General features: G+C 41.3%; 1 protein-coding gene across 2 annotated transcripts; it reads left to right on the top strand.

Moving 5' to 3' along the window:
* Window positions 1-1,575: 1,575 nt before the first annotated feature.
* On the top strand, window positions 1,576-24,675 carry arhgap17a (Rho GTPase activating protein 17a). Of its 2 annotated transcripts, XM_072668183.1 has the most exons (20): window positions 1,576-2,122; window positions 8,939-8,978; window positions 13,748-13,852; window positions 13,984-14,060; window positions 15,878-15,989; window positions 16,127-16,203; window positions 16,338-16,455; window positions 17,829-17,897; window positions 18,019-18,100; window positions 18,752-18,879; window positions 19,398-19,509; window positions 19,605-19,686; window positions 19,788-19,868; window positions 19,945-20,058; window positions 20,141-20,232; window positions 20,351-20,507; window positions 20,802-21,065; window positions 21,610-21,737; window positions 22,223-22,756; window positions 23,435-24,675. In XM_072668183.1, the coding sequence occupies exons 1-20, from the start codon at window positions 2,070-2,072 to the stop codon at window positions 23,539-23,541; spliced, it is 2,532 nt and encodes an 843-aa protein (XP_072524284.1). In that variant the 5' UTR covers window positions 1,576-2,069; the 3' UTR covers window positions 23,542-24,675. The 2 variants fall into 2 exon arrangements, with proteins under 2 accessions (XP_072524284.1, XP_072524285.1); XM_072668184.1 differs by lacking the exon at window positions 20,802-21,065.
* Window positions 24,676-25,224: the final 549 nt, after the last annotated feature.

Raw genomic sequence — 25,224 nt, 5'->3', positions numbered from 1 at the left:
AAGGCTATGGCTTATTCACAATCATTGTTAGGAAAGGCTCCTCTAAACAGCTGCCCAGGGCTCTGGAAATGAATATAACTGGGACCCACAAAGCAGGAGAAGACTGTAGCTAGCAGTTTCATGAGCCTGTAATGTAAGTAATGTAAGAGTAATAGCAGTTAACAGGAACTGTGCAGGTCAAGTTGATGTCTAGGAGACAGAAGGAGCTTTGCTAGGAAGGCAAATCAAAACACCTGTTCGACTACAAAAGACCTTCAGGAAGATTTAGCAGACACTGGAGGTCTCACCACAACATCCAGCATCAGAAGTTTTCAACTAAACATCTAAACAAGCCTCATACATTCTGGAAACTGATGTGGACTCAAAGTTCAAATACAGTTTTGATCACAATGGGAAAAAAGGGTGCAGGTTTTCATGAAAAGAACGTCTCTCCAACTGTTAAGTGCGGGGTGAATTGATCTTGCTTTGGGCTTGTGTTGCAGCCAGTGACACAGGGAACATTTCACTGGGAGGTGACCTCGAGAGGCACAAGATGAAGGCATTGCCACTGGCCTCACAGTTCCCCGAACTAAACATCATAGAAAATCAGCGTCTAGGCCTTGAAAGAGCAGTTCATGCAAGGTTGGCCCAAGAATGTCACAGAACGAGAAGCTAAGTTCACAAGCTGAAATACTTGCCAGAGAAGGTGTTACTAAGTCCCGCAGGGTGCCCGAACCTTTGCTTCAGGCCCTTTTTTTTTTCTTTTCTTTTTTAAAGCGTAAGGTAAAAGAGAAATATTGCTTAACATATTACAGAAATCTTCCACCTTTCTGTCTTTTAGAGATCAGCTACTCGCTTAGCTATTCACAGTAACATAACCATTAAGCATGGCTGCCCAAACTTTTGCATACCCCCGTATAATATATGTCTTAGAACTCAGGCTCTGATTTTCTTCATAACTTATTTGATTGTATATTATATGATATATCAATCTTGTGGAGGCAGTACACTCCTTAACAGACGTCTGGCCCCATTCACCACCACTGTGTACAGTTCCAACCTTTGTAGCCAAGTTTCTCCAGAACATTGAGAGCCACTGAACCATGCAGATATTTTTGAGAAGTTGGTGGAGTTCCCCTTTTTCAGTACAAAAAAATAAAAAATAAATAAAATATAAAAAATAATAACACTAGAATATGGTTTATATGAATATACTTGAAAGAGGTGAACAGCAGTCTCCAGCCCTTTCACTAAGAGCCTAAGACGTAGCATGGCTGTAAGCTAATATGGAAAGTGCCTGGTAAACACACACACACACACACACACACACACACACACACACACATGAAATAAGCTATAAAATAAAGATCTACATAAGATAAAGATCTACAAAATGATCTATTTAATGATCTTTCAGAAAGCACAGCCTTAGGATGAAGTGTGCTGTGAAGGCTCTTATTTCTGAATGCATGACAGCGTGAATATGTGGGGCGTGAAAAGGCAGAAAGCTATACACCACCATCATCATCATCATCATCATCATCCTCCTTCTCCTCCTCCTCCTCCTCCTCCTCCTCCTCCTCAGCAGCAGCAGCGGTAGCAGCATTAGTAGTAGCAGCAGCAGCCGCAGCCGCAGCCGTAGTAGTAGTAGTAGTGGTAGTAGTGGTGGAGGTGGAGGTGGAGGAGTCAGTCAGTAACCAGCGAGTCATGAGGAGCGACTTCAACAGCTGATGTGTCAACTTTTCTCTCTCATTTTCCTCATTCGCACAAGACGGGACACGCATGTCGGCAGTGACAGTATTAGAAGGGACGACGGATGGTGTGGAAAGTGTAGGGCTGCTCACAAAAGCTGCCTTTCTCCTCTACATTAGACCGTTTTTTCCATTCGGGCTTCTCCCTCATCCTACCCCGCGCTGCTAGCTTAGCTCGCTTGCTAGCCAGCTAACGTTACTTGAGCGAGCTAATCATCTGCCGGCTAAATCACCAGCTCAACTTCAGGATGATTCAAAGGCTTTTCGGCGTATGACTTCTCGCCAAGGACTCTACTTTCAGTTTCCCGACACTCGGACTCGGTGGAGTACAGCACAAACATGAAGAAACAGTTTAATCGGATGAAACAACTCGCCAACCAAACAGTTGGCAGGCAAGTAGAGAAAGTGTCGGGCAGTCCGCGCTGCCGCCGCCGCCGCCGCCGCCGCCGCCGCTGCTGTTGTTGTTGTTGTGCTGGGTTGCCAAGGCGGTCGAGTCGATTAGCTAGCTCCTCACTTACTACCTGATTCAGTCAGACGGATCTCTTATGGTGGGCTCTGCTGGCTTCCCAAACACACACTCTTTTGTTTCAGCTAGCTAAATGTCTGACATGGCTTCAGCTTTTCTCCCGGTGTAGAAGAGAGACGCCAGTCTAAGCTCGGGTTATAGACTGCGAGGCCACACCGGTCCGGTCTGCGAATCGGTCGGTATATCATGTCAGGGTTAGCTAGCTATGCTACGTGTGGAGCTGGGCTGGCTAGCTAGTTTTTACACACTCTTGACTGGAGCTTCTCCTTAAAACAGTCATTACCAGCTTTATATGTGCTCTTAACGTCGGTGCAAACGTTTCAACCAGACCCAGCTACTCATTGGTTTGCAAAGAAAATGTGTGTGTGTGTGTGTGTGTGTGTGTGTGTGTGTGTCGGGGTTCTTTATTTAAAAATCCAAAAAGTGCTGTCAGATATGTCCCATCTCAAACTCTGTGGCCCTTTCCACCTCTTCTGCATTCCCCTTTGAGTCCAGAGGAGCTGATGTACTTGGTATGTGCTTGTTCATCGTTTCCAAACTCCTCTGCTGACAAGCCCACAGGCCTGCATTCTCTTCGTGCTATTTTTGTGCTTTATTGTGAATGGGGTGTGTAATTTCGTACAACAGTTGCTCAGCTATAGATGGGCTGCTCCTTATCCTTCTTTAAGCTGCCCATGTTGACAAGAGTTCAGAAGCCTGTCAGTCCCAGGCCGCTTATGGCTGCATAAAAGAAACATCTTGAAAGTAGTGGATCAGCCTCGCTCCGAGAAACACGCTGACTGACTGATTATTTTATTTGTAGTAATTGTGTTTGACAATTCCAGCCTAGCTCTGCTTTGCTGAATGTCTGATAATGTCCTATTCAGCGGTTTATCATCAAGAGGCTGAGCATCGCTGGCCAATTTACATGCACTGCGTTCACACACATGCGCACGCACACACACACACACACACACACACACACATGCATTTCATTTACCAAAGGAACTTTGTGTGAATGCCAAGCACTCTTTCTCACCGGTGTTCGTGTTTTTTAAGTATTTTTTTTTTGTTGTTGGGTAAAAGGACGTGCCTTTCTAACAGCAGATTCTTTACCACACAGCAAGCCCTGACCTTTAGCATCTGTGTCCTCATTTTCGCCGTGTTTTAAATGTCTGCAATCCGATCAGTCTCCAGAGGCCTGTTGCAAAGGCATTGTGATGATCGGCGTGACAAAGACTCAGAAACAATCTAATCAGGGCTAGGCTGGTCGTCTTGGTGGCGAAATTCTAGCTCAAATAATCCGATGCTCCCTGTTTCGAAAGGTGACAACACACACTGGTCATAATATTACCACAAAGGCCTCGCCGGGGAAGCATGCTTTACAAGACAGAAGCTGGCCTGCCTTTTTTGACTTGATCCTAAGAGTGTTGCTCCTTCAGGTAGAGAGAGGTAGAGCTGACTTTCTCACTACACTGGGGTGATGCATACGAAATATTTTTGCCCTTTTATTTTTCTACGTTATACAGCCTCCTAATATTGTGTGCTTTAAAGGCGTGCAGCTGTTGTACCTTCTGAGGGTACATTTACCTTTTTGTGTAGTTTGTTGAGCAAAAATGTACCAGCTTTTCTCAAGCAGTCGCGCTGTTTCGGACATGAGAATAGTCGTAGTTGTGTCATAGTTATTGTCAGTGCTCGCCAACACTGACCAACTACATGTTTCATTACAAAGAGAGCAGAATTAGGTCTGTTTAGCTGGATTACCTGTCATCTGTAATAATAGGTGATATATATTTTTAAAGGAGCCCAGCTGTTTTTCTGTATCCCTACTTTTATTACTTTTGACATCATTTAAATCGGACAGTTCTGTACTGTATTTAATTGTTACGATAAATAGAATAACAGAAATGATCCAGAATTACTTAAAGTACAATCTGTTTAAGGTTAAGAACGTTTTTTGGGGGGTTTTTTTCATCTCAGGTAGAGATGCCATTTTGGCGATACAAGGTTTTTGCTCACAGCAATGTAATATTGTGACATGTTGTGTACCCTGTAAATGGATTTTACCTTAATATCCCATACCGTACTGTCCACCATTATGTAGGGCTGGGTAGTATGAAGACATGCTATGATGATCTCAAGGAATTATGTCTCAATAATCTTTTGTGAGCATTGTAAGTACTTCCACAACAAATGCATGCAAAATATCTGACCCTAAATGTCGAGATTGTGAGTAGCTGTCAATGTTTTATTACATTTTCAGTTTATAGTTTAAAAGCTGTGATATTTATTGTGCATTGTGGAATTTCAGGTATCTGCTCTAGTGTGAAGAACTGTATTCTCATATGTGTTTATACAGGAAAATGTGGTTCTGTCTAAGCATACCAGCCAGAACCACCACATTTACTTCAAACACCTCTGTTACATGGTCAGCTGCAAGCGACAGATGTGTACATCTGGAATTCTCATGATTTTGTTGAATGTATTTTGCTAACAGTAAATCTTAAGGTTCTGATGCAGAAAGCAGATCCGAGTGTCGCGGCAGCGGAGGGTGGTGTGGGGAGGGGTAGGCCGGACACAAGCCTCAGCTGGTCCCATGGTTCCTGTGATTGTGATGAGGCAGTACACTCTGTTCGGCATGCAGCTCCTCAAAGGAAATCTCCCCTTATTCTTTTTTTAAACAGGAAGCTGTCCTGGGGACGTTTAATTTCTAAGAACGAAATCAAAGAATCGTCCCTTTTACCAATGAGAGATTTTTTTGAATGCATTTAGTATCTGCATGCTGGACTGAAACTGAAGCTTTTTGCAGTTGTATGCCTTTCGGAGGAAATGGAAAAAGTTGCTTATATATACACAACACATTGTTGTAGTATGAAAATGAACAAAAAGCCAACTGTTTTCAGCTTTTTTTGAGGCACCCAAATTAGGGGTTTGTCTGTAATTGAAGGACTTAGCGGACCAGCTGTTAGCTGTTGCTCCAGAACTGAAGGAGGTTACTAATTGGCAGATAATGGCTAAGGTTATCAGTGCCTTAAGTACAATACAGGCAGATGTTCCACCTATTTAAGTACAAAATCAATAAAGTTGATTTTCTGTGGACTCTCCACATCCATCAGTTCATTTGCAGTGGGCTATATAGGTCAAAGCATTCTACACATCGTGCTGCTCTCTCGCCTAACTGCAGAACATTACTTACATACAACTTTTTTTTTTTTCTCCACAAGTAACAGTTTCAGACATTATCTGTGCCCACCCATGCCCTGCTGGATGGATGCCCCCAAAGCAAAGCTCTGAGCTAAATGGCTTTGGCTATATTCTGGTGTTACACAGTCAACTAGCTGAGGATGCAAAACCATTGTTTGATTGCCACACAGGCTTTTTAGTGAACGAAGGGCTGCATTTGTTGCCGTGTTCTGCTCATTATCAGGTTCAGTCCTGCTAAAATGAAGAGCGATCTTTTGCTTTGAGTTGGATTTAACTGCAAGTGATACTCTACTGAATGTTAACGTTTCATTGTTCGATCCAACCGGTCTGTTAAGCCTTTCTAAACAGGATAAAGAGATTGCAAAATATGCATCTAAACTGTATTAGCAATACAGTAATTTTTTTATTTTTTTGATAGGTTTTGCACCTTTTCATATCCTGGGCTGCTTCCCTGATTATCAGTGATTATCTACAGTCTTCGCGATGGCTGAGCATGAGTCTATGGGTCAGATGCCCACTGTTGTAGCCAACCCTCAGATCCTGTAAATGTTTCCAAAGCACATGTGGCATGTGGGCCTTCTTGCCTCCCAGCCCCCAATGGCTCAGTGATGTGAAGGTCTTAGGGTTGTGATGCCACTTCAGAGCCTTTGTGTTCTTCTAATGCAGGCAGAGCTGGGCCAGCTTGGTTTTTTGGTTCGCTGTTCTGCTGGAAAAGTCCCAGTGTGCTCCAATCGCAGCTTCCGAACTGACGCCTGCAGAATTTCCTAGAGCGTTATTGGATAATCTGCTGCATTCATCTTGCCTTTAATCTTGACCAAATTTCCTGTGCAACTGGAGGGCTCGCACACCCCCAAAACAACAAGAGTTTCTCCTCATAAAGTTTGTTGACTCCTTTGTTGGCGTTTCTGTGAACTATTAAGCTCAAACTTTTGTGTTTCTTCAGGCTTCAAGTACCTCCCTGTTGGACAGGAGGCCTGCCTGAGGGTTTTTTCTATACATCTGGCATAATGGTGGCTGGTGGTTGTCTCTGAGATTTTTCTTGGTTGACCTGATCTTGGCTTGGGTTCCTTGGATTCATTCCTATTTCCACCATGATTTGTACTGTTTGGCATTTTCAAATTGTCGGATATCCTTGTTTTTAAGCTTTTCTTTATAGCGTTACTTCAGTTTCTGCAGTTTTCTTCCAGTATTTTTCAGTTTTTATAATTAGTAAAAAGAGGAAAATGAAGCCCTGACCAACAAAATGTTCACAAAGACTGTTTTTGTTAGCGTTATACGTGGAAGAATCTTTAAAAAGACAAGAGCTGCAAATTCTCATGCACAAAGTAGATTACTATCTTGACCTTCAGGGTGATTTGATTTCCGTGTGTGTGCAATATCCAGGCCCAGCATAAAAAGGGTGTGTAAACATAGGGTCCTTCATAAGAGCCATCTATTTGCAGACACATTTTGTCACACTTAACACAATAACAATTTAGATAAATGTCTACATTTTTTGTAGTGCCAACATGGTACAACTGCATATTTTGTAGACTAATATGCTATATTAAAAATATGGGTTGTCAGTTCAACCCTGCTGGAACAAGCCAATTTAACTGATTTTATTTACCTCAAATAAAAGCCTCAAACATGAAAACCACTACCAATGAACTTCTGGCCTGTTCCGCTTTTTACAGTGAGGCTAATTACACATGATATTTTAGTCTTGGTGTTTATATATAACCTTAAATGTTTTTCCCTGTGTAAAATGGGCCCCCCACCTATATTTGGGAGCAGGTCATACATGGGGATCGGATGTTCTTGTAGTTCTGCTCTACTGTACGTGTGACAACAGCTAGGCCCAGGCCTGACTCCAAAAGAAGTCTTTTGAATTCAGTCTGTATTTGGTTGCAGCCTTTCAGTCCCGTTCTTTTGCTCCTCTGTGTTAATTGAAAGCAGCTGTCCACCACTGTCACGAGGTTACTCTAGTGCAGTTTTGCCAACATGAGAGACTGTGCTGACTTTGTAGCCTGGCACACAGAGCGCTGCAGGATTGAGCCCAGTTGGTGTGACTGTTCATTTCACAAGCTGGTGTTCGCTAAGATAATTGTACTGCATTAGCTGGCCCATTAGCTGCTCCTGCTAATGCATTATTAGATTTCTGACTGCATTAGTAGTACTTTGCCTGATCCCTCCAGAATACAAGAGTCAAATACCTCTGAAGGGCTCCTTGATTAGTTTTTTTTTTTTGGTGTGTGTGTCCTAAGATAGTGCTAAGTTGAAATAATTAGGTTAGAGTATCACCAAAGAGTAGGTGAGGGAGTTCACCTACTTAAAGTATGCTGTTCGTCTTCAGTTTCAAAGGAGGTATGGACTAACTCTTTTGTCTGGAATCTGAGGATCACAGAGACAGCCAGCCATATTCTCACAGTGTTTGCCAGAACTGTTCAAGAATTTGAAAAAAATGTAAGTTTGGCTAGAGCTAGGCTTCCTGGCCATTTGTTTTCTTTAACTAATCCAGTGAAGGCCAAGGGCCTTCTACAGGGCGCTTAATCTTCTGACTACAGGCTGACTTTAACATAAAACATGGTGGAGAGTATGAGTTGCCATATATTTGACATAACATGTACGTTTGTATTTTGGGGGCTTGTTGTGTTCATGTATGTTTTAATAATTTCATAAATGAACTTTATTTATCAAAGCTTTCATTTTCAAACCAAGACAGTGGGTCTACCTGTCTGTCTATTATAGATTTTTGCACTACATGCTTGATGTTTTCAGTGTTTTATGAGAGGGGGTATACCTTGCTGTTACGTACGAGGTTGAGATAAGTCATAACTCGTTGGCAGTAAGCTAACCTGATTGACTGACTGATTTGTCTTGCAGCTTGCATCTTGTTTGGAAGGTGTTTGAAAAGCTGCTGTTATCCTCTCTGTGTATGGTTTGAGCTAATCTGTGCCATGGTCAAAGCCATCTATTAGTTTACTATTAATAGTGCCTAGCCATCTGTACATATCAGCAGTGCAAGGCCGATGGTGGAATGGCAAAATTTCCTGGGAAAGTGCAGAGCTACAGGTCTTATTTCAGGCAGCTGCTTGACGGGACGTTGTTGACCACTGTCTCGTACACTGCACTCAGTCCAGTTAAACAGGACTAATGATGCTGGTCAGTGTTATTTTAAGTACTGACAAGATCCACAGTACACACATTACCCTCCCTACTTTGGAGGGGTGTTGGGGCATTCTTACGCTAAACAATGTTGAATGTAAAACTGCCAGGATTTTATCTAGGTTATGTGGTTAATCCAGGACGCAGGTCTTTTGCATGTGGTTTGAGTAATATTTATTTTAGTGTCTGCAGTGTGAGCTGAATAGGTTAATAGAAAATGTATTTATGTAACTGTAGACACAGATTGTGAAGTTCTGTTGCACATTAATTATTATTTTTGGTTTATTATTATTATTATTATTATTATTATTAGTTTTATTCTTATTAAGCCTCTAATTCTTTTCTTTTGCAGAGCGGAGAAAACCGAAGTCCTCAGTGATGACCTGCTACAGGTAACTACTACCTCCTCTTGGTTTTATCACGTTTTTAGTTAATCTAAGACATTGCCTTTGGAAAACAGCCATATAGTTGTGAATTGTTGGATTATGCAACAGTAAAATTACACTTGTCATCAAATTACACGTACAAAAATGTACACTTATTTCTGTGGACCTTCTGTTTGGGGCTGTTCTGTTTGGGGCTTATCTGAAATTCACGATGTGTTGTTGAACAGGGGCTGAATTCATAAACGCTTTCTTAAGAAAACCACTTACAAAGAAGCTTAAAGTAAACAAGTTGATAATGTTCTTAAATGGAAAAAAGTTCTCAGACATTCTCCCAAAGTTATTTTCTTAAGAAGCTGTTTTTAGTTTTCACATGTAGCTTGTTTGCAACATAGCTTTTGTTTTGCATTTGGCAGCTTATCATAAACATTAACTTTTAATTTTCAATTATTTCATTATTAAATCAAAATGAAGGAAAACTGTTAGACTAAGCATTCAGATTTCAGTAAACTAGAACTAGAAGTGACAGTGGAGAAAATCCTCCTTGGAAAATGATGACATCCAAAAAGCCTTTCTCAGTACAGTTAAAACAATTTCCACATTTAATCTTGTTAAATTAGACTTTAAATCTTGGAATCCAGCTGCTTAAATGGGTCATTTTAGAGGGTTACTTTCTTAGAGTTTTGTGTTTTTAAATATCTATATTAATATATTTTTGTAAGTATGACTAAGAAAAAGCTATGAAAAAAAATCTTCAAGACATTTCTGTAAATCCGGACCCAGATCTGCATTTAGTTATCAGTATTTGGCTGGCGCTGTATTTGAATGTGCTGACCGACCCGTTGGTGAATCCTGCTTTGTAAAGGTTGTAATACATCTTTAGTCAAATGATGGGAAACCTGTAAGTCACAGTGTTGAAACAGGTGTAGTCACCGCTGCTAGGCAAATGCATTCCAAACAGGTTTTCGTCAGATAGGAGAGAATGACACACACTAGTGTGTGTGTGTGTGTGTGTGTGTGTGTGTGTGAGTGAGAATGAAGTGACAGGAAAATTACCTGTGATTCTGTAGACAGCTAGACAACCATTGCCCCACCCTGAACACACCATGTGTGATTCGCAGTCTTGTCTGTGTAGCCTGCAGCACAATGATGAGAAATAATGGTGAGATCATTGTGTAGGAAATTAGAGTTGGGAAGTGTGCTTGTTTCCTATTGTGTAAACTTCAAAGTGGGATTAAAGAAAGCGAGGATGAACTACACACAGCGTGGGTGTTTGATCAGGATACGAGCTCCATGTGACTGCACTATTGTACGTATTTTTGCCTCCAGGATTTTTTTACAGCTTCTTTTGGTTCAGGCATGTCCTGATCTATTTTGTCTGCGATCCTCTATCAAGTCACCCACAGATCATGGTGACATTCCCTGTGGCAGTCAAAATGGCTTGCCTCCCTGCTCCACCTGCTGCTCAGCGAGGAGCACAGTGGTGTCCAGTCACCCCACGTTCAGCTGTCTAGGCCAAAGCCTAGCTCAGCTCCCTCAGGGCTTCCATACGTCACTCACATTCATGGCTTCTGAAGTCTTGGCCGAGACTTTAGACTTTTCCATGCCACACCAATGCGTTCTTTTGTAACTTCAGTTGCGAGGTTGGGCGAGCTTTACAAAATGCAAATGTAATCAATGTTAAGACCGTAATAGTAACATTTACATTAATTTTCTGTGCAAATTACAAGTGAAAGCTGCCCAGTAGCTTGTGCCCATCAAGCTGCCCTTTTGTGTGGTGTGGGATTTTTTGGTTTGTTTGTTTGTTTATTTATTTTGTCTTGTCATTATAATTTTCCCCCCCTTTTCTCCCAATTTGCCAATGAACCCACCCTATCACTAGCAATGCTTCTGACATGAGCAGGGCAAGGACTTAACACTTCTGCTCCAATACATGCAAAGCCAGCCAGCACCTCTTTCTGAACTGTGACGCTGTAGCATCATCAGGCAGCTCGCATGCTCGGCCCCCCAGCTCCTTTGCACCAGCTAATAGACGTCTGTGTCTGCCACCATTGCTTAAGAGCGTGCCATCTACCTACACTGAGAAAGCTTAGCCAATTGTGCTCTCTCGGACTCTGGCCACTGATGGCAAAGCGACATGCCTCTGGATTTGAACTCGTGACCCCCAGGCTGTAGTGGTAAAATTAATTTTAAGTAGTGACGTTGTTTCCTGCAAGGAACTTGTGACCAACTTTAAAAAGGACCCGCTAGAGGGATTCTATCTCCTGGCTGAAGTTTGAGTGCTCTGGGAGACCCCAGGAAGAGCTGGTGGAACTAGCTGGAGACTGGGATGGCTGAGCTTCTGTAACTGCCCTATTGCTGCCATGACCCTGATGTGGATTAAGCAGTTAAGATGATGATGATGATGATGATTATGATGATGGATGATGTTTTTGACATCTCCCCTTAACCTACTTGTCGAATCTAGCAACTGTTGCTACGAAAGAGCACATTTGTGCTAGCATGCGTTAAGTCAGTTGTGTGTGGCTCACTAACACTGAAGGTGGGTGATCAGCGACATCAGATCTTATGATCTGAGCCTCCTCCCTTTCTGAATCAGGTCCACGTGTTTACGAATGATCCTTCTGTGTGCTTGTCTGGGCATGTTCACTGGTCACTTTAGTAGCAGCAAAGCAATGAGATTAGAGAGGGGTTTCCCTTTTCTGTGTAATGCTCATAAATGAGGTACTAAACCGATTCCATTACAGATGGAATGGGTGCAGCCCATTGTTTGGGCTTGTTTAGTCTGGTGCTGTTCTGCCAGTTTTCAGCGTGTGATGGAAACAGGGAAACATTTTGAAGACCTTTAACACCAGTTAATCCAAACAACCCCTGAACAGGATCTCCCCACACAGAAACACAGAACAGGCAACAGGCAGTGGATTCCCCTTGTTCCCGTGCCAGGTGGAGGGTCCCTCTCTGTTCCCATGTGGAGCTAGCCAAGGCAGGAGACGCCCAAGCGGAATGTATGTCTGACCCAGCTGTGAGGGGTTGGGAAGGTGGGGGTAGAGGGGCTGGAATGACGTAAAAGGGTGGGTGGGGTGGGAGGGGTTGGAGAGGGGGTGGTTAGGGGTGTGAAGAGGCAGTTATCTCCTCTTCCAGCCTGTGGAATTTCTGAACTCACTCTCTGTTTTTGGAACACAAGTGCAGCCCCCACCCCCTTTTCTCCGTCATCACCTTTTTTTGTTTGTTTGTTCAGTCATTCCTCTCTCTTCTGCCTCAACTGAGGTTCGATTCAGTGTTGTATTGGTGGTGGCATATTTAAAAGCTTACATAATGATTTATACTACAAAATAGAGGTGGTCCTTTTCCTAGATATGACATGTATCCTGATAATTAGATTTTTTTGTTTTTTTTGGGAGGGGGGGAGTTGAAAAGTTAACACACAACACTCAGCAAAAAGTAAATTTAACTGTAATGTGATTAGATGATTGATGTTTATATGATATAATATTTGATCACATGTTTAATAAACTGCTAAAGAGCAGAATATTACACAGAATTACTGTGCTAAAATGTGTTCTATATTTGTAACTTTATAGAACTAAATGTAATGGGCCAGTTTCCCAGACAGGAATTAAGCTTCTTGCTTTACTACACAGCATTGTGAAGGCAAATATTAAAAGGAAAATGTAGCTCAAGTCCAGGAGACCAGTCTTAAACTTCTCTTTTATGTAAACTCTGCCAGATTAAGTCCTAATTTCTACAGTTTATCTGCACCAGCCCAGAATTCCCCCATATGAGAGTATTTCTTGGTGAACGTGTAGACAACTAGGCCACATGGGAGCCTTTTTTAAACCAGCCTCTTTTAAATGAAACATTCAATTGGCCGTGTTTTATATCCGCAATACGCTCATAAAAATTTGCCATGATGTAATTTATGATTGCAATAATTCCATATTTGCACATCCGCACTGCCACTGCTGCTGCCACGTTCCCTTCTGATGTGTGATTAGCTCCAGTTTGGTGGTCAGCTGGAATAGTCCAGTTGTTTTTCGAGGGTAAAAGCCGGTCGGCTAGCGTTAGCCTTTAGTCCAGCACAGATCCCCATTTGCTTCTTTGACTTTTGCTAGGCTGCTTTTGAGCTCCCATTTTGCAGACACTGCCACAAGGAAGAAAAAAAACGCGGTCACGAGGCCTGGTTAACATGGGAACTTGTATTCTGATAATACTAATAATTCTGATAATTACCAGACAGTATTACTGTCTGGTAATTATGTGTTACAAATATGAAAAACAAGGTAAATAGTTTTTCTTTCTATTGCAATAAGATAATAAGATGAATGTCCGGTCTGAATGTCAGATGAATGTCGGAAATGACAGATATTTTACCATAAAAACACAATAGTTCACATGTGGCGTGTTTTAAAAATCTCCTTTGGACAGGTGTGATAAATCATGATAAAACATAACCCAACCTTTATGGCTCTGTATCAGCCCCTGTACCCTAAACCCAACCTTAAAGTCTGTGCGTGTTTGACAGCCAAATGTCAGGTCTTTCATAATACTCTTATTTCAGCTGGACTATAGAAAGCAAATGTGCACTTTAACACTGTATTTTTACTGTTCTTCTGCAGGATGCCCTTTTCACATCGTGAAGCCTTCTTAGGCTTGCCATAATGTTTCAAAGCCTCTTTTATTGTTGCTGCTACTACAAAGTCTAGCTGAGTATTGAGCACTCAGCTACGGTTTGATCTGGATTGTGGGTTGCTGTTGATGCCTTGTGCTTTTCTGTACAGATTGAGCGCCGTATGGAGCTGGTGCGAGTCGTTTCCCACAACACACACAAGAGACTGGTTACATGTCTGCAGGGACACATAGGCACAGATGCTGAGAAGAGACATGTAAGGGCCGCTTACACGTTATTAAGATTCAATGAATTTGTTATTTCTGTTATCACCAGATATTATCAGTAGAATTGAACATCTGTGTTAGTTCATACCTGTTTTTTTGAGTTTGTGTCTGTGCCTTGCAGAAAAAGCTACCGCTAACAGCTTTGTCACAGGCCATGCAAGACGGTGGGAGTCAACTAGGGGAAGAGTCTCTTATCGGGTAAATGTGGAATTGTTTTTCTTTTTTTTTCTTCCTTTTTTTTTTTTTTTTTTTACTATTTAACTCCAGATGTTTATGTTGTAGTACAAGTGCTAAGGCAAATCATTTTGAAACAGATTTACACAATTCTCAATTTACCCCAAAATGAAGTCTGTCAGCCAAAAAAATATTTGTCGTTCACTGTTTGCTTTTTTTTTTTTTTTTTTTTTTTTTTTTTTTTTTACTGCTTTGTTTTATACTGGAAATACGAGGCTAATGTAGCTAAAAAGAAATGGAAACATAAAGCTTACCAATTAGTGAACTGCATGTCTAAATAATAATAATAATAATAATAATGTTTAATTTCTATAGCGCACTTTAGCTCAAAACCACTTAAAAATGCTAATAGGCCACAAATAAAACACACACAGTTCCCAACTGGCTATGAGAAAACATTCCCAATCACAATGCAAAATGTCATGGCTCGCGGCTCAGTCAAACTCCACTATGTCAGTTAAAAAAACGTCCCGGCTCAGTCAACCTCCGCTGCCTGGGAAAAAAGGTCCCAACTCATGGTCCAGCCAAAACCCTGGTTTGCGGCCTTGCCAAATCAAACTCCGGCTCTCAGGTCAATCAACCTCTAAGTGTCCTGGTAGGCTTGATGATGGAAAAAACTGCTCAACTAGCATGGAAAGTTAGAAACTAACGCAAGCTCATGCAACAAGACAAAACAAACAAAAACCCTGAAGAGCAAGACAGTAGAAGCTAAACAGTAGAATCAGCCTTACTGAGGTCCGAGCATTTTCTTTATTTTTGCTTCCATTTTTGTAACCCATTGCAGCCTCAGGAAAGTGTGTGATTGATTGTTTAGGCCTGAAGTGTGCACAAATGCAATCTGTGCTAAAGACAGCAGTTTGTGTTAGCTTTGGAGTTCCAGTCCGAAAGTAAAGAAGCAAACTTCAGACACCAAACAGGCCTCAGGTCAGGCTGCTTACATACATTAAGAGTAATGAAATTGTGTACATTTGATTTTTGCCATAAAATATTAAATACTACATTATTTTCAGTCATAACGGTACACAGAAGTCATGGTTTGGTTCACACTGCGGTTTGGAAAAATACCCCCCACAACCCTAAAAAAAAAAAATTTATTATTTTTTTTTATAAATAAATTCTGAACACAGACGTGCAAGTTATAGTTTGTTGCCCCCTGAGGTAGTTATACAGCTTATAGTGTGCTAAGAAGTTAAATGTAAACCGTGAAAACACACTCTCTCGCATGAATGTCTGAAAATAAATGAATGAATGAATTAAAATACAAATAAATATAATAAAAGGTAATGGATCACAATTGGCTGCAAAACTGAAGAGCATATCTTGTGTTTATAAAAGTACAAAATACATAAAATAATTTTTAAAAATCTAAATAAGTAAGGAGTGTTTCAGTTTGTTCCTCTTGGGCTATATTTAGGCATTCTTAAGCTAAACCCTTCCGAAAGACAAAACACACCCTCGCTGATTTGAAAGAAGCGGGTGTGTCATTTGCACTCGCCATAGTCAGATGCCAATCAGCTTGAGTTAACTAATGTTAGTATGGCATGTTGCTAAATCGCTAAGGGCTTACAGCTTAAGGCCCCTTGGTGGAACCAGCACTTGTAAAATGTTGTTCTGCATACATTCGCTAATCCTTACAAACAGACTACTACATATTCTTCATACAGCATTGTACTCAACTGTAACACCAGTACTGCGAGAGTACATGATGAATACTGAATGCAAGTGGTCTTACCCAACATTTATTTCCCACACTCCATTGACTAGACAACCTGTTTTGGTAGGAAAATGATGGACTTGTGCGGAGAGGCAGAAAACCGACTGGCGTCTGAGCTGATGCAGCATGAGATGCAGATCGAGAAGGACATTTTAGACCCACTCAATCTCTTAGCTGAGGTAAGTACTAAAACCTTCCACAGTTCCACTTTACAACACACTTTAAGGAACAGTTTAATATTGCTGACCTCATCTGTGGTTGCTCAAGTATGAAAATCCAGTAATAATCATTGACTGTTATGCACATTGTCTCTCAGGTGGACATCCCTAACATACTGAAACAGAGGAGACAGCTGGCCAAGCTGGTGCTAGACTATGATTCTGCTCGAGCAAGGTCATTTTCCCCGCTTTTGTTCTAAGGGATGTCAAACGCTAGGGCCACTTTCCATTTATATCATGTCAGTAACTGTCCGCTGTATAGCAGTCATTCACAAAGCATTACGGTAACCCCTGTAATTTGTGCCTTAGGTGGTTGCAGGCGACCAAGTCTATAATCTCGGGAACAAACACGCAAGCACTGACAGCCAAGGCAGACTCTCTTAAAGAAGAGATGGATGAAGCAATGAACAAAATGGAGCTGTGCAAGGTACTCTCCCACAAACAGCCATGCCCTTTCTCTGTGTTTCCACAACAAAGCGATTCATCAGCACATTCTTACATTAATGGGACTTTTTTTTTGCTTGTTCTCTGCGTCACAGATATAAACTAGAACACTGCTTCTCTGCAGTCTTACACACCCAAACTGAAACAAGAATTTCTCTCCATTTTGTATCATGTTCCACCTGCCACATTCAAGTAAAGAAGTGATTGTTTTAGGATTGGGTTACACCAAATGCAGTATTCTACATAAGCCAAAGACCACGCCTCCTATATTACAAAGGACATGTTTTTTTAAACAGAAATCTGCTGAGAGAGAGAGAGAGAGAGAGAGAGAGAGAGAGAGAGAGAGAGAGAGAGAGAGAGAGAGAGAGAGAGAGAGAGAGAGAGAGAGAGAGAGAGAGAGAGAGAGAGAGAGAGAGAGAGAGAGAGAGAGAGAGAGAGAGAGAGAGAGAGAGAGAGAGAGAGAGAGATCAGTCTTTAATGATTCAGAACTGATTCTGATCTAAATAATCCCATGCACCTCAGTGATGAGGAGGTCTGGACAGTGGAGTGATCAATCCCTCTGTTCAGAGAACACCAATAGTTCCTTTATTTAATTTGCAGATGTTTTGTGCATTTCCTTTTCTCAGTAAAGGCTTCACAGGCTGAAGGGTAGATGTGGTAGATGTGTCTTCTCACAGTGAGATCTTAAAGAGAAATGGAATTTCATTTGCTCCTCGTAGGCAGCACTTAAAGATTAAAGGTTTAAGTGCTGTTTATCTGATTGGAGCAGTTTTAGTGGTCTACCAGCTCTTGTACGGTTGTCAGGGGTCACACTTGGTGTATATAAACCTTTCACTTGTTTTTTTTTTTTGTTTCTTTTGCTTTCCTTTTCTTGCTTCTGCAAAGACATGGTCTTACTGCTACTCAAATTAGTAATTTACATGTATTGGGTGTTTTGGTTTAGAAATTACATTAAAGAGTGACTCTGACTTTAGCACAGTACTGACAAATGTATGGTGTTATAAGCAACATCATTCTAAATTATTAAAAAAATATACAAAATGATGGTTTCTGACTGTGCAAAATTAAAGTGAATGGTCATGTGATTCATTTAAGGCATTGCATATCTGATCTTCAATTTAATTGAGTCTGAATTGATCCTAAAGTACTGTTCAGGTCAGTGCGAAAAGGCAGTATGACCTTATTCATTATCTAGAGAGATAATGGAAAACTAGGGGAAACTCTCTCTCTCTCTCTCTCTCACACATACACTCACACACTCACACACATATATGTGTGTGTGTGTGTGTGAAACTATTTCTTGATCATAGTTTTATTGTTAAAGTTAATGTTTGCCTTCTGCCTCTCTCTGTTCAGGATCAACTTTCTGCTGACATGTACAATTTCTTTTCAAAAGAAGGGGATTATGCCCGCTACTATGTAATGGTGAGAACGTTTTTGTGGTGTGTTTATTTCTTTTAAGCCACAGCCAGTGTCTGTTACTGTTTTTATTGCTCCTATTATTCAATTTCCAACGCTTCATATCCTTAATGTATTCTGTTTTCAGTTGTTGGAGGCCCAAGCAGATTACCACAGAAAGTCTCTCAGTGTGCTAGAAAGTGTGCTGCCGACCATTCAGACACAGCAAGGTGCGACACCTCCTCCACTGACCAGCGTCAGGTTTTATTCATCACATTGTTAAGGTGTTTTTTCAGTGACTGAACTGGCCCTCATAAAGAGCAAATGTCCACTGCCACACTGAACAAACAACAATACTATATTATTTTCACTGATATAATGTTATGATTGGGTAACTGTTGTTTACATATAAAGCCTTTCTCAACGTACCATAAATAATTGTTTTGAGGTCCGTCTGTGAGAACGAGTACATGCAGTGCGAGACAGACACGCTTGGTGTCCCAGCAATTGTACAATGAGTCACACTTCTCACATCTCACCCACCTGGTTCATCAACCCTGCTGTGAGCGTCAGCAAGAAAAAGGGGGGAAAATGTAAACTCATTGGTTCACACTCACTTTTTGCTCACATTACCAGTTACCTCCTGAATTTAAGCCAAGTACAAATATTATTAGAAAAAGACTGCGCTGCAGAAAAAAGAATAAGCTGCCAAAAACATAAGTGGGTGGACGTTAAGTTAAGAAATCTCAATCCTACTTTATTAATTTCCCTCTAAAACATGTATATTTTTAAGCCACAGTAAGACCTACTCATTTTTGTGCCCACTATATTTATAGATTTCTCATATAATCTCATCTGTATGTATCTGTATCTTTGAATAGACTCCTGGACAGAGAAGCCAGCGTTTGGAACCGGGCTGGATGAACACCTTAAGCGCAGTGGCAGAGAGATAGCACTGCCCATAGAGGCCTGTGTGATGATGCTGCTGGAGACAGGCATGAAGGAAGAGGTATGACAGACATGTTTTCGTAAACTAAAGAAAAGCTCCTATAGATGGTATGGAAAACATTTAGCAGCCCATTGTTCTACCATTACAAAAAACAACAACAGTGTGTCACATCCTTTACTAACTCATCATTAGATTTTTATGAAATAAAATCTAAGTGGGTTAGAATTTTAGACTGAATGCTCCAATGTGATGGTTGTTCTGTAAAAAGTATTCAACCCTCTTGGTCTTTGCTATGTCCTGTTTTCACAGTATTGTCCTTTTTAGGTTAAATACTGGTTAAGCCTTTTTTTAAGTTGAGTCACCTTCCGTAGGAATTACAGCCTTTTAGCCCACACAGTGTTCCCCATTCTTCTTTTGCAAAGCTGCTCAAGTTCTGACAGACTGAATAAACATGGATATAGATATGGGGAAGGTACTTTCTGGGTAGTGCAGTAAAGTCTCTTTGGTTTCAGCGCGCCCTAAGGTGTTTCTGCTCTATACGTTGTCTTGCTTCTCATTTACGTTTTCCTGCTCAACAGGGTCTTTTCCGAATAGCTGCTGGAGCCTCTAAACTGAAGAAGCTGAAAGCAGCACTAGACTGCTCCACCTCTCAGCTAGAGGAGTTCTACTCCGACCCCCATGCTGTTGCTGGTATGGAAACTGTGCTCTTCTTCAACCTCTAATTCTGGGGTGTGTGTATTATTTAAGCAAAGTGAAGCAAATCTTTCTTAAAACTGTGTTTCAAGGGGCTTTGAAGTCCTACCTAAGGGAACTACCGGAGCCTCTTATGACCTACCAGCTGTATGATGAGTGGATTCAGGCATCCAAGTAAGCCAGTTTACAATACTATTTATTTAAAAACATAATAAGCATTGTTTACCAAAGATCTATCATAAAATCTAATTTACTCATATATGCTCCTCCTTTAGTGTGTCGGACCCAGATAAACGGTTACAAGCATTGTGGTTGGTCTGTGATCAATTACCAAAGAACAACAAAGCCAACTTCAGGTGTGTTTACCTAAACATTTAAATTGCTGAAGTCAGATTTCCAGAGACTTCCCACTGATTGGTTCTGTTTCAAAAGGTATCTTGTGAAGTTCCTCGCCAAGCTTGCTCAAGACAGTGAGATTAACAAGATGAACCCCAGCAACATTGCCATTGTTTTAGGACCAAATCTGTTATGGGCAAAAACAGAGGGGTGAGAAATTTGATTTCAAGACTAAATGCAAGTGTAACGGACACTGTGAGCCTTTTCTAAGGTCTTATGCCTTTAACCACAGGAGCCTAGCAGAGATGGCTGCTGCTACTTCTGTTCATGTGGTCACTATTATTGAACCCATCATTCAACATGCAGACTGGTTCTTCCCTGAAGGTATGAACAGAAACATGGAAATCATCTTCTTTCCAAATAAGATCTGTAATAATCATGTTTAAAATCATTGCTGTACGCAATGAATGAGATGTCTGGTGTCTGTTTTGTCTCTATGCAGATGTGGAGTTCAATGTATCAGGCATGTTTTCAATGCCAACGCCCATGATGAACCATGTCAACCACCTGACTGTTCCTGACCATGACTCAGGCACCACAGAAAGAAAGAGACCCAATAGTATGGTGGGACCAGAGGCTGACTTAGCTAAACGAGACAGGTACGCTCACTGACAATGACCCACACTACAAATAAATTCATGATCCACATTATTATTTTTCTTGCTTCATAGTTGTGTGTCTCCTAATCCACTTTCATTAATCAAACCTAATTACGGACTTAATACACTGCTAAAACAGAAGTTTTATTCTGGTTTCTGCACTGCTGTTATAATTTGTGTGGTGATGGGATCTATGCAAATAGTGTAAAATACTTTTCCTGCACTGAGTGTGGTGGTGCTCTCTTTGTAGCGTCTTAGCACTGGTGGTGTCTTCACTGTCTCTTCTCTCTTTAGCTCTGCTAACAAATTAATGGACCACAATCCACGTAGAGGCAGTACACTAACTAGAAAGCAACACGCTTCGCCTGCCTTCCAGCCCCCTCTGCCCCCGGTGGAGGCTGCAGGCACTGCAGGAGGCCAGCCTGTTGCTGATCTCCTGCTGCAGCAGCCTACACCGGCAGGCCTGGGCATGGAGGCTTGCCAACCTAGCTTGGCGCTGGGGATGGCTGCCTTAGCAGCAGCACAGCAGCTTCTATCCCAACACACTGAGGACATCAGGTAAGAGCTGAGTATAGTTCTGCTCAGTAGGACCAGCAATGCAAATGAATCACTACTGTGTGAAAAACACCCCTCCTTTTTTTTTTTGCATGGACCGTACGTTCTGTTCTGTATTAATTTTGAACAAATGAACAGAAATGGGGGAAGATTGCAATTCAGCCTACATCTCTGGCTAGAGGCTCAATACAGCAGTGCCTATTGTGAGTGAACAAGTTTCATGTGGACCTCTGAACGCCTCTTCAGCTGAAAAGGAATGAGTTCTGGCTGACTCAGTCCTGCAGACTTTTTAAAGCACATTTGATGAATATTCTAACTATTAGAGAAATACATTAAGCTTTCATATATGTAATAAATCATTTCATTAATATATTCTTTATATATACTTTTTGTCTAATCTTAAGCATTTTGCATTGTTTTTGTATATTAAATATTTTAACAAAGTCTCCTACTATCAAAGTTACAACATGGGGAGGGGGTGTTATTATTGATGCATGACCTCATTTAAACAGATGTCCTGCAACAGTAGTTTTCATTTCTTTGGCAGTTCAAAGTCACGTGATTCAGCGTCCACACCTCCAGCTCAGAGAAACGGTAGTGGAGGCGCAGCACAGCTAAGTGTGGCACCCTCTGTGACCGGATCATCTGGGCCAAGCCCTCACACAGCACGGAGAGGTAAATGCACCACCTACCACACTTAAAGAAGTACTACAGGATTTTTTTTAAAAAACAATATCTGTCTGTCGCAACAGTATTGCGCCGTCCGTTACCACAGTTGTAGCTTGTTTTTCTGTACTTTCCAAACCCTTCCCTCCAGAAATAGGATCCCCACCCCATGTCTATTAAAGACCATGCAAAACTTGGTGTGTGCTCAGCTTTTGAGTATCATTAAATCAGATATTTGATTGTATAGAATAATATATAATATGGTCACTCCCACATTCACTGGCGACAGTTTTAGGTTTTTGAGACCGTGATGTACCGTATCACTTTCATGCTCAAACACCATCTGCTCAGCAACCTGATCAGTGTTATCAAATTGGGCATGATTACCTTGATTTGCATTTTTATATTATTTGATAGAAGAAATTAGCAATTCTTTAATGGTTGAATGAAAAGCCAACATTTCTAAATCGAAACTACAAATCTGCTTGTAATAGGTGCAAAGAAGCCAGCTCCTGCTCCACCTAAACCACCTTCAGGACAGCTAAGTGGCCAGACACCTCCACATCCTTCGCCTGGAACCTCTCAGTCCATTTCTCCATCTCCTAGACCTCTATCTAGTCCTTCTCCAACCAGTCTGAGCCCTACTCAATTAGCAGTTCTAACCGCCACAACGCCACGGCGCCACTCGAGCAACCAGCCTCCTATCCAGGCACCTAGTCATCCGCCCCCAGAGCCCCCTACCCAGGTCACGCCTCCTCTACAGCCCAAAGCTCTAGGGCAAATAGTAGGAGGAGAGCCAACAGAAGATCCCTCACCACCAAACACTCCCACTCCCCCAAACACGCCTCCACCGATGGTCATTTCTCCAGACAGCACCGGTGCTTCCTCCCAGTTTCACACTGGATCTCTGCCGCGACCTCGGCCTGTGCCTAAACCGCGCAACAGACCCACCGTTCCCCCTCCACCACAGCCTCAGAACGCAGGGAATGACACCAATGGCATCTGCAGCGCTGCTTACAAAATGATGGGTGAGACCTTCTATTGCCAAGTTGGTCAAATGCACACATTGTTTTATAGTCTTAAACAAACACATACCATATGTTGGTCCTTCATTTTTGAGTTTGATGGTTTAGCTGGTCTATAAGCATAAACAACCTGACCAAATTCAACAGGGGTTGAACAAATTTCAACTGGGGTGTGCCTGTGGAGAACCTTTAAAATGGTATATAACCTAAAAGGTTTGTCACTAATACAAACCTGGTTCTTTAAGGAACTAAAAGTGGTTAGTCTATGGCATGTTGTGCAGTCCTGGGAGCTATCAAAGCATGATCTTTCATTTAACCTGTTATTTCAAGCAAATATCTAAGTCCAGTAAGAGACAGTAAGTTGGTCCTCATGTTTGATTTTGGTATCCCAGCTTACTGAAAAATCCTGCTTTGTGAAATGCCCCAGGATTGTCTGTTGTGCTGTTATTCCTAATGGGCTAATTGTAATAGTTAATATTATTCTGAAAATTAACATTGCAGAAAGGCACAAATTCCTTGTTCATTTATATCATTTGTCCGACTCTACTTTTCTTTTTTTTGTAATTCCTTGTAAAGTTGGAATGGAAATGATGATCTTTTAATATTATTTTTTTTAAATATTAGCCATCTTAATGATCTGTAATTAATCTTTACAATAACAACACTAATGTGTTTGTGCAGATGCAGGGATGCCTTTTAAAGGATTTGGTCGAGACATTGCCACTGAGCACCAGCCAGTCACCCAGCTAAAGGATGCTGACCTGGACTCTGAAAGCACCATCCTGTAAAGAAGCCCAAAACGTATCCAAAACTCTGCTCTCGCTCGCTTACCAAAGTGCTTATCAACTTGGCCGCATTTTCCAAAAGATCTGAACAATCGGTCAGTGGCACAAGAGGAACTGTGACATGGATTCGTGACATGGCAGCAAACAGGTTTAAAGCTGTTTAATTTAATGATGAGAAGTGGTGAATTAGGTGATCAGATGAATTGTGTTCCAGAGGAGGGGGGGTGGGGTGGTTTGAGGTACTTGTTGGTGTGTCTTAAGTGGCCTTAGGGAAAAAGAACAAGTGAAGTACAAATGATATTGGACGAAAGTAGGCCTAAATAGAAACCATATACTGTGGCTTTAAGTGTAGCCTGTGACTGCTGGTTTCCAGTCAGCTAACATACTCCTAATTTTGTCTATGGAAACTGTCCTACATCTCAGTATGTCTATTTCCATCCACACATTCCCTAGGGCTTAACGAAATATTTCAACTGTGCTATTTCTTTTCCTTTGAAACAAAGCCTTATTATGCCTATTGTGATTAGTAGAATTACATGCAATATGTTACCTGCAGTATAGGGTAAACACAGGCCACAAGGTTAGTATTCTGCCTTCAACTGTTCATGTTTTTCCTTATCCAGGGGCATTAACATGATCTGCCCTTGATAATTTATTGCGCTGCTTCCACTTACCTGTGTAATTCAGCTTTCTGTGTAAGAAGTCTTGAATCATGCATTTAAAAGTCGACGTCATGCTGTTTATCAAACGTTTAAACTGACAAACAACAAACTGACAAAGAGCCGGACAGTCTGTGACTTGTTGGTCAAGTGGTAAACAACATAGTGTGAGCTTCACTAAATATTTTACTGTTCCCAAAAGATAAGATCTTGAATGGTAGCAAGTGACACAAAAAAAAACAACAAAAACAAACAATGACACTAAGGACAGTCTTCACAGCCTGTATATTCATTGGCCTTACCTTTACCTTGCTGCCTTACCTTTTTGGAAAAAGAATTGAAACTGTAAATGTTTGTGATGCATTTAAAGTTCAGAAGCTGTACCACAAAAACTTTTGAACTTAACAAATTTAGAAAAATAAAATGCTTGTTATTACTGCTTTAAAATGATTCAATAAAAGCACAGTGACAACGCCCATATGGTTTTTAATGGTGTGCTTCACTGACTCCTTGCTTTACTCTGTCCTTGGTGGATTCTAAAGATGTTCTTCATTACTCCCTCCACCAGTAGAGCGGACGAGGTGTTGGCCACACAAGTTCTAATAACGCAAACACTATGTTTTTAAAGACACAAATCAACCCAAAACTAAATCATTTACCAAATACTGTATGCTTACCTGAGTCCATGAGGAGGTTGACTGGTTTTGTATAGGCCTGAAGGAAGGTGGTGGGAGAGTGTAACACCTGGTTCTGGCAGAGATGTATGATGGTTTCTTCTTCCAGGGAAAGTGTCTGCTTCAGTGAGCCGTGCCCTTGACTTTCCACCTGTGGAATGACAAATCTTTGCTCCACTCCCAGAGTGCACCTGAATACAATTCTCTATGATTATTACGATTGGAACAATTTCAGTATGTATCAAAAAGCAAAATCTTCCAAGATCTTACAGATTAAAGTGGGCAGGGAGGGATTTCTATATATGAATTATTTCTAATATTACCCCATTTTCGACCCAATTTGGAAAGCCAAA

This window comes from Salminus brasiliensis, chromosome 22, assembly GCF_030463535.1.
Source record: "Salminus brasiliensis chromosome 22, fSalBra1.hap2, whole genome shotgun sequence".
Classification (NCBI taxonomy): Eukaryota; Metazoa; Chordata; class Actinopteri; order Characiformes; family Bryconidae; genus Salminus; species Salminus brasiliensis.
The sequence above is the reverse complement of the archived record's forward strand: the minus strand, read 5'-3'. Positions and strand labels throughout refer to the sequence as shown.

Coding starts and splice junctions, on each gene's coding strand:
- arhgap17a (XM_072668183.1), top strand. CDS start 2,070: ATGAAGAAACAGTTTAATCGGATGAAACAACTCGCCAACCAAACAGTT. Junction 19,687..19,787: donor GAGTGGATTCAGGCATCCAA/GTAAGCCAGTTT, acceptor CTCCTCCTTTAG/TGTGTCGGACCCAGATAAAC. Junction 19,869..19,944: donor AACAACAAAGCCAACTTCAG/GTGTGTTTACCT, acceptor CTGTTTCAAAAG/GTATCTTGTGAAGTTCCTCG.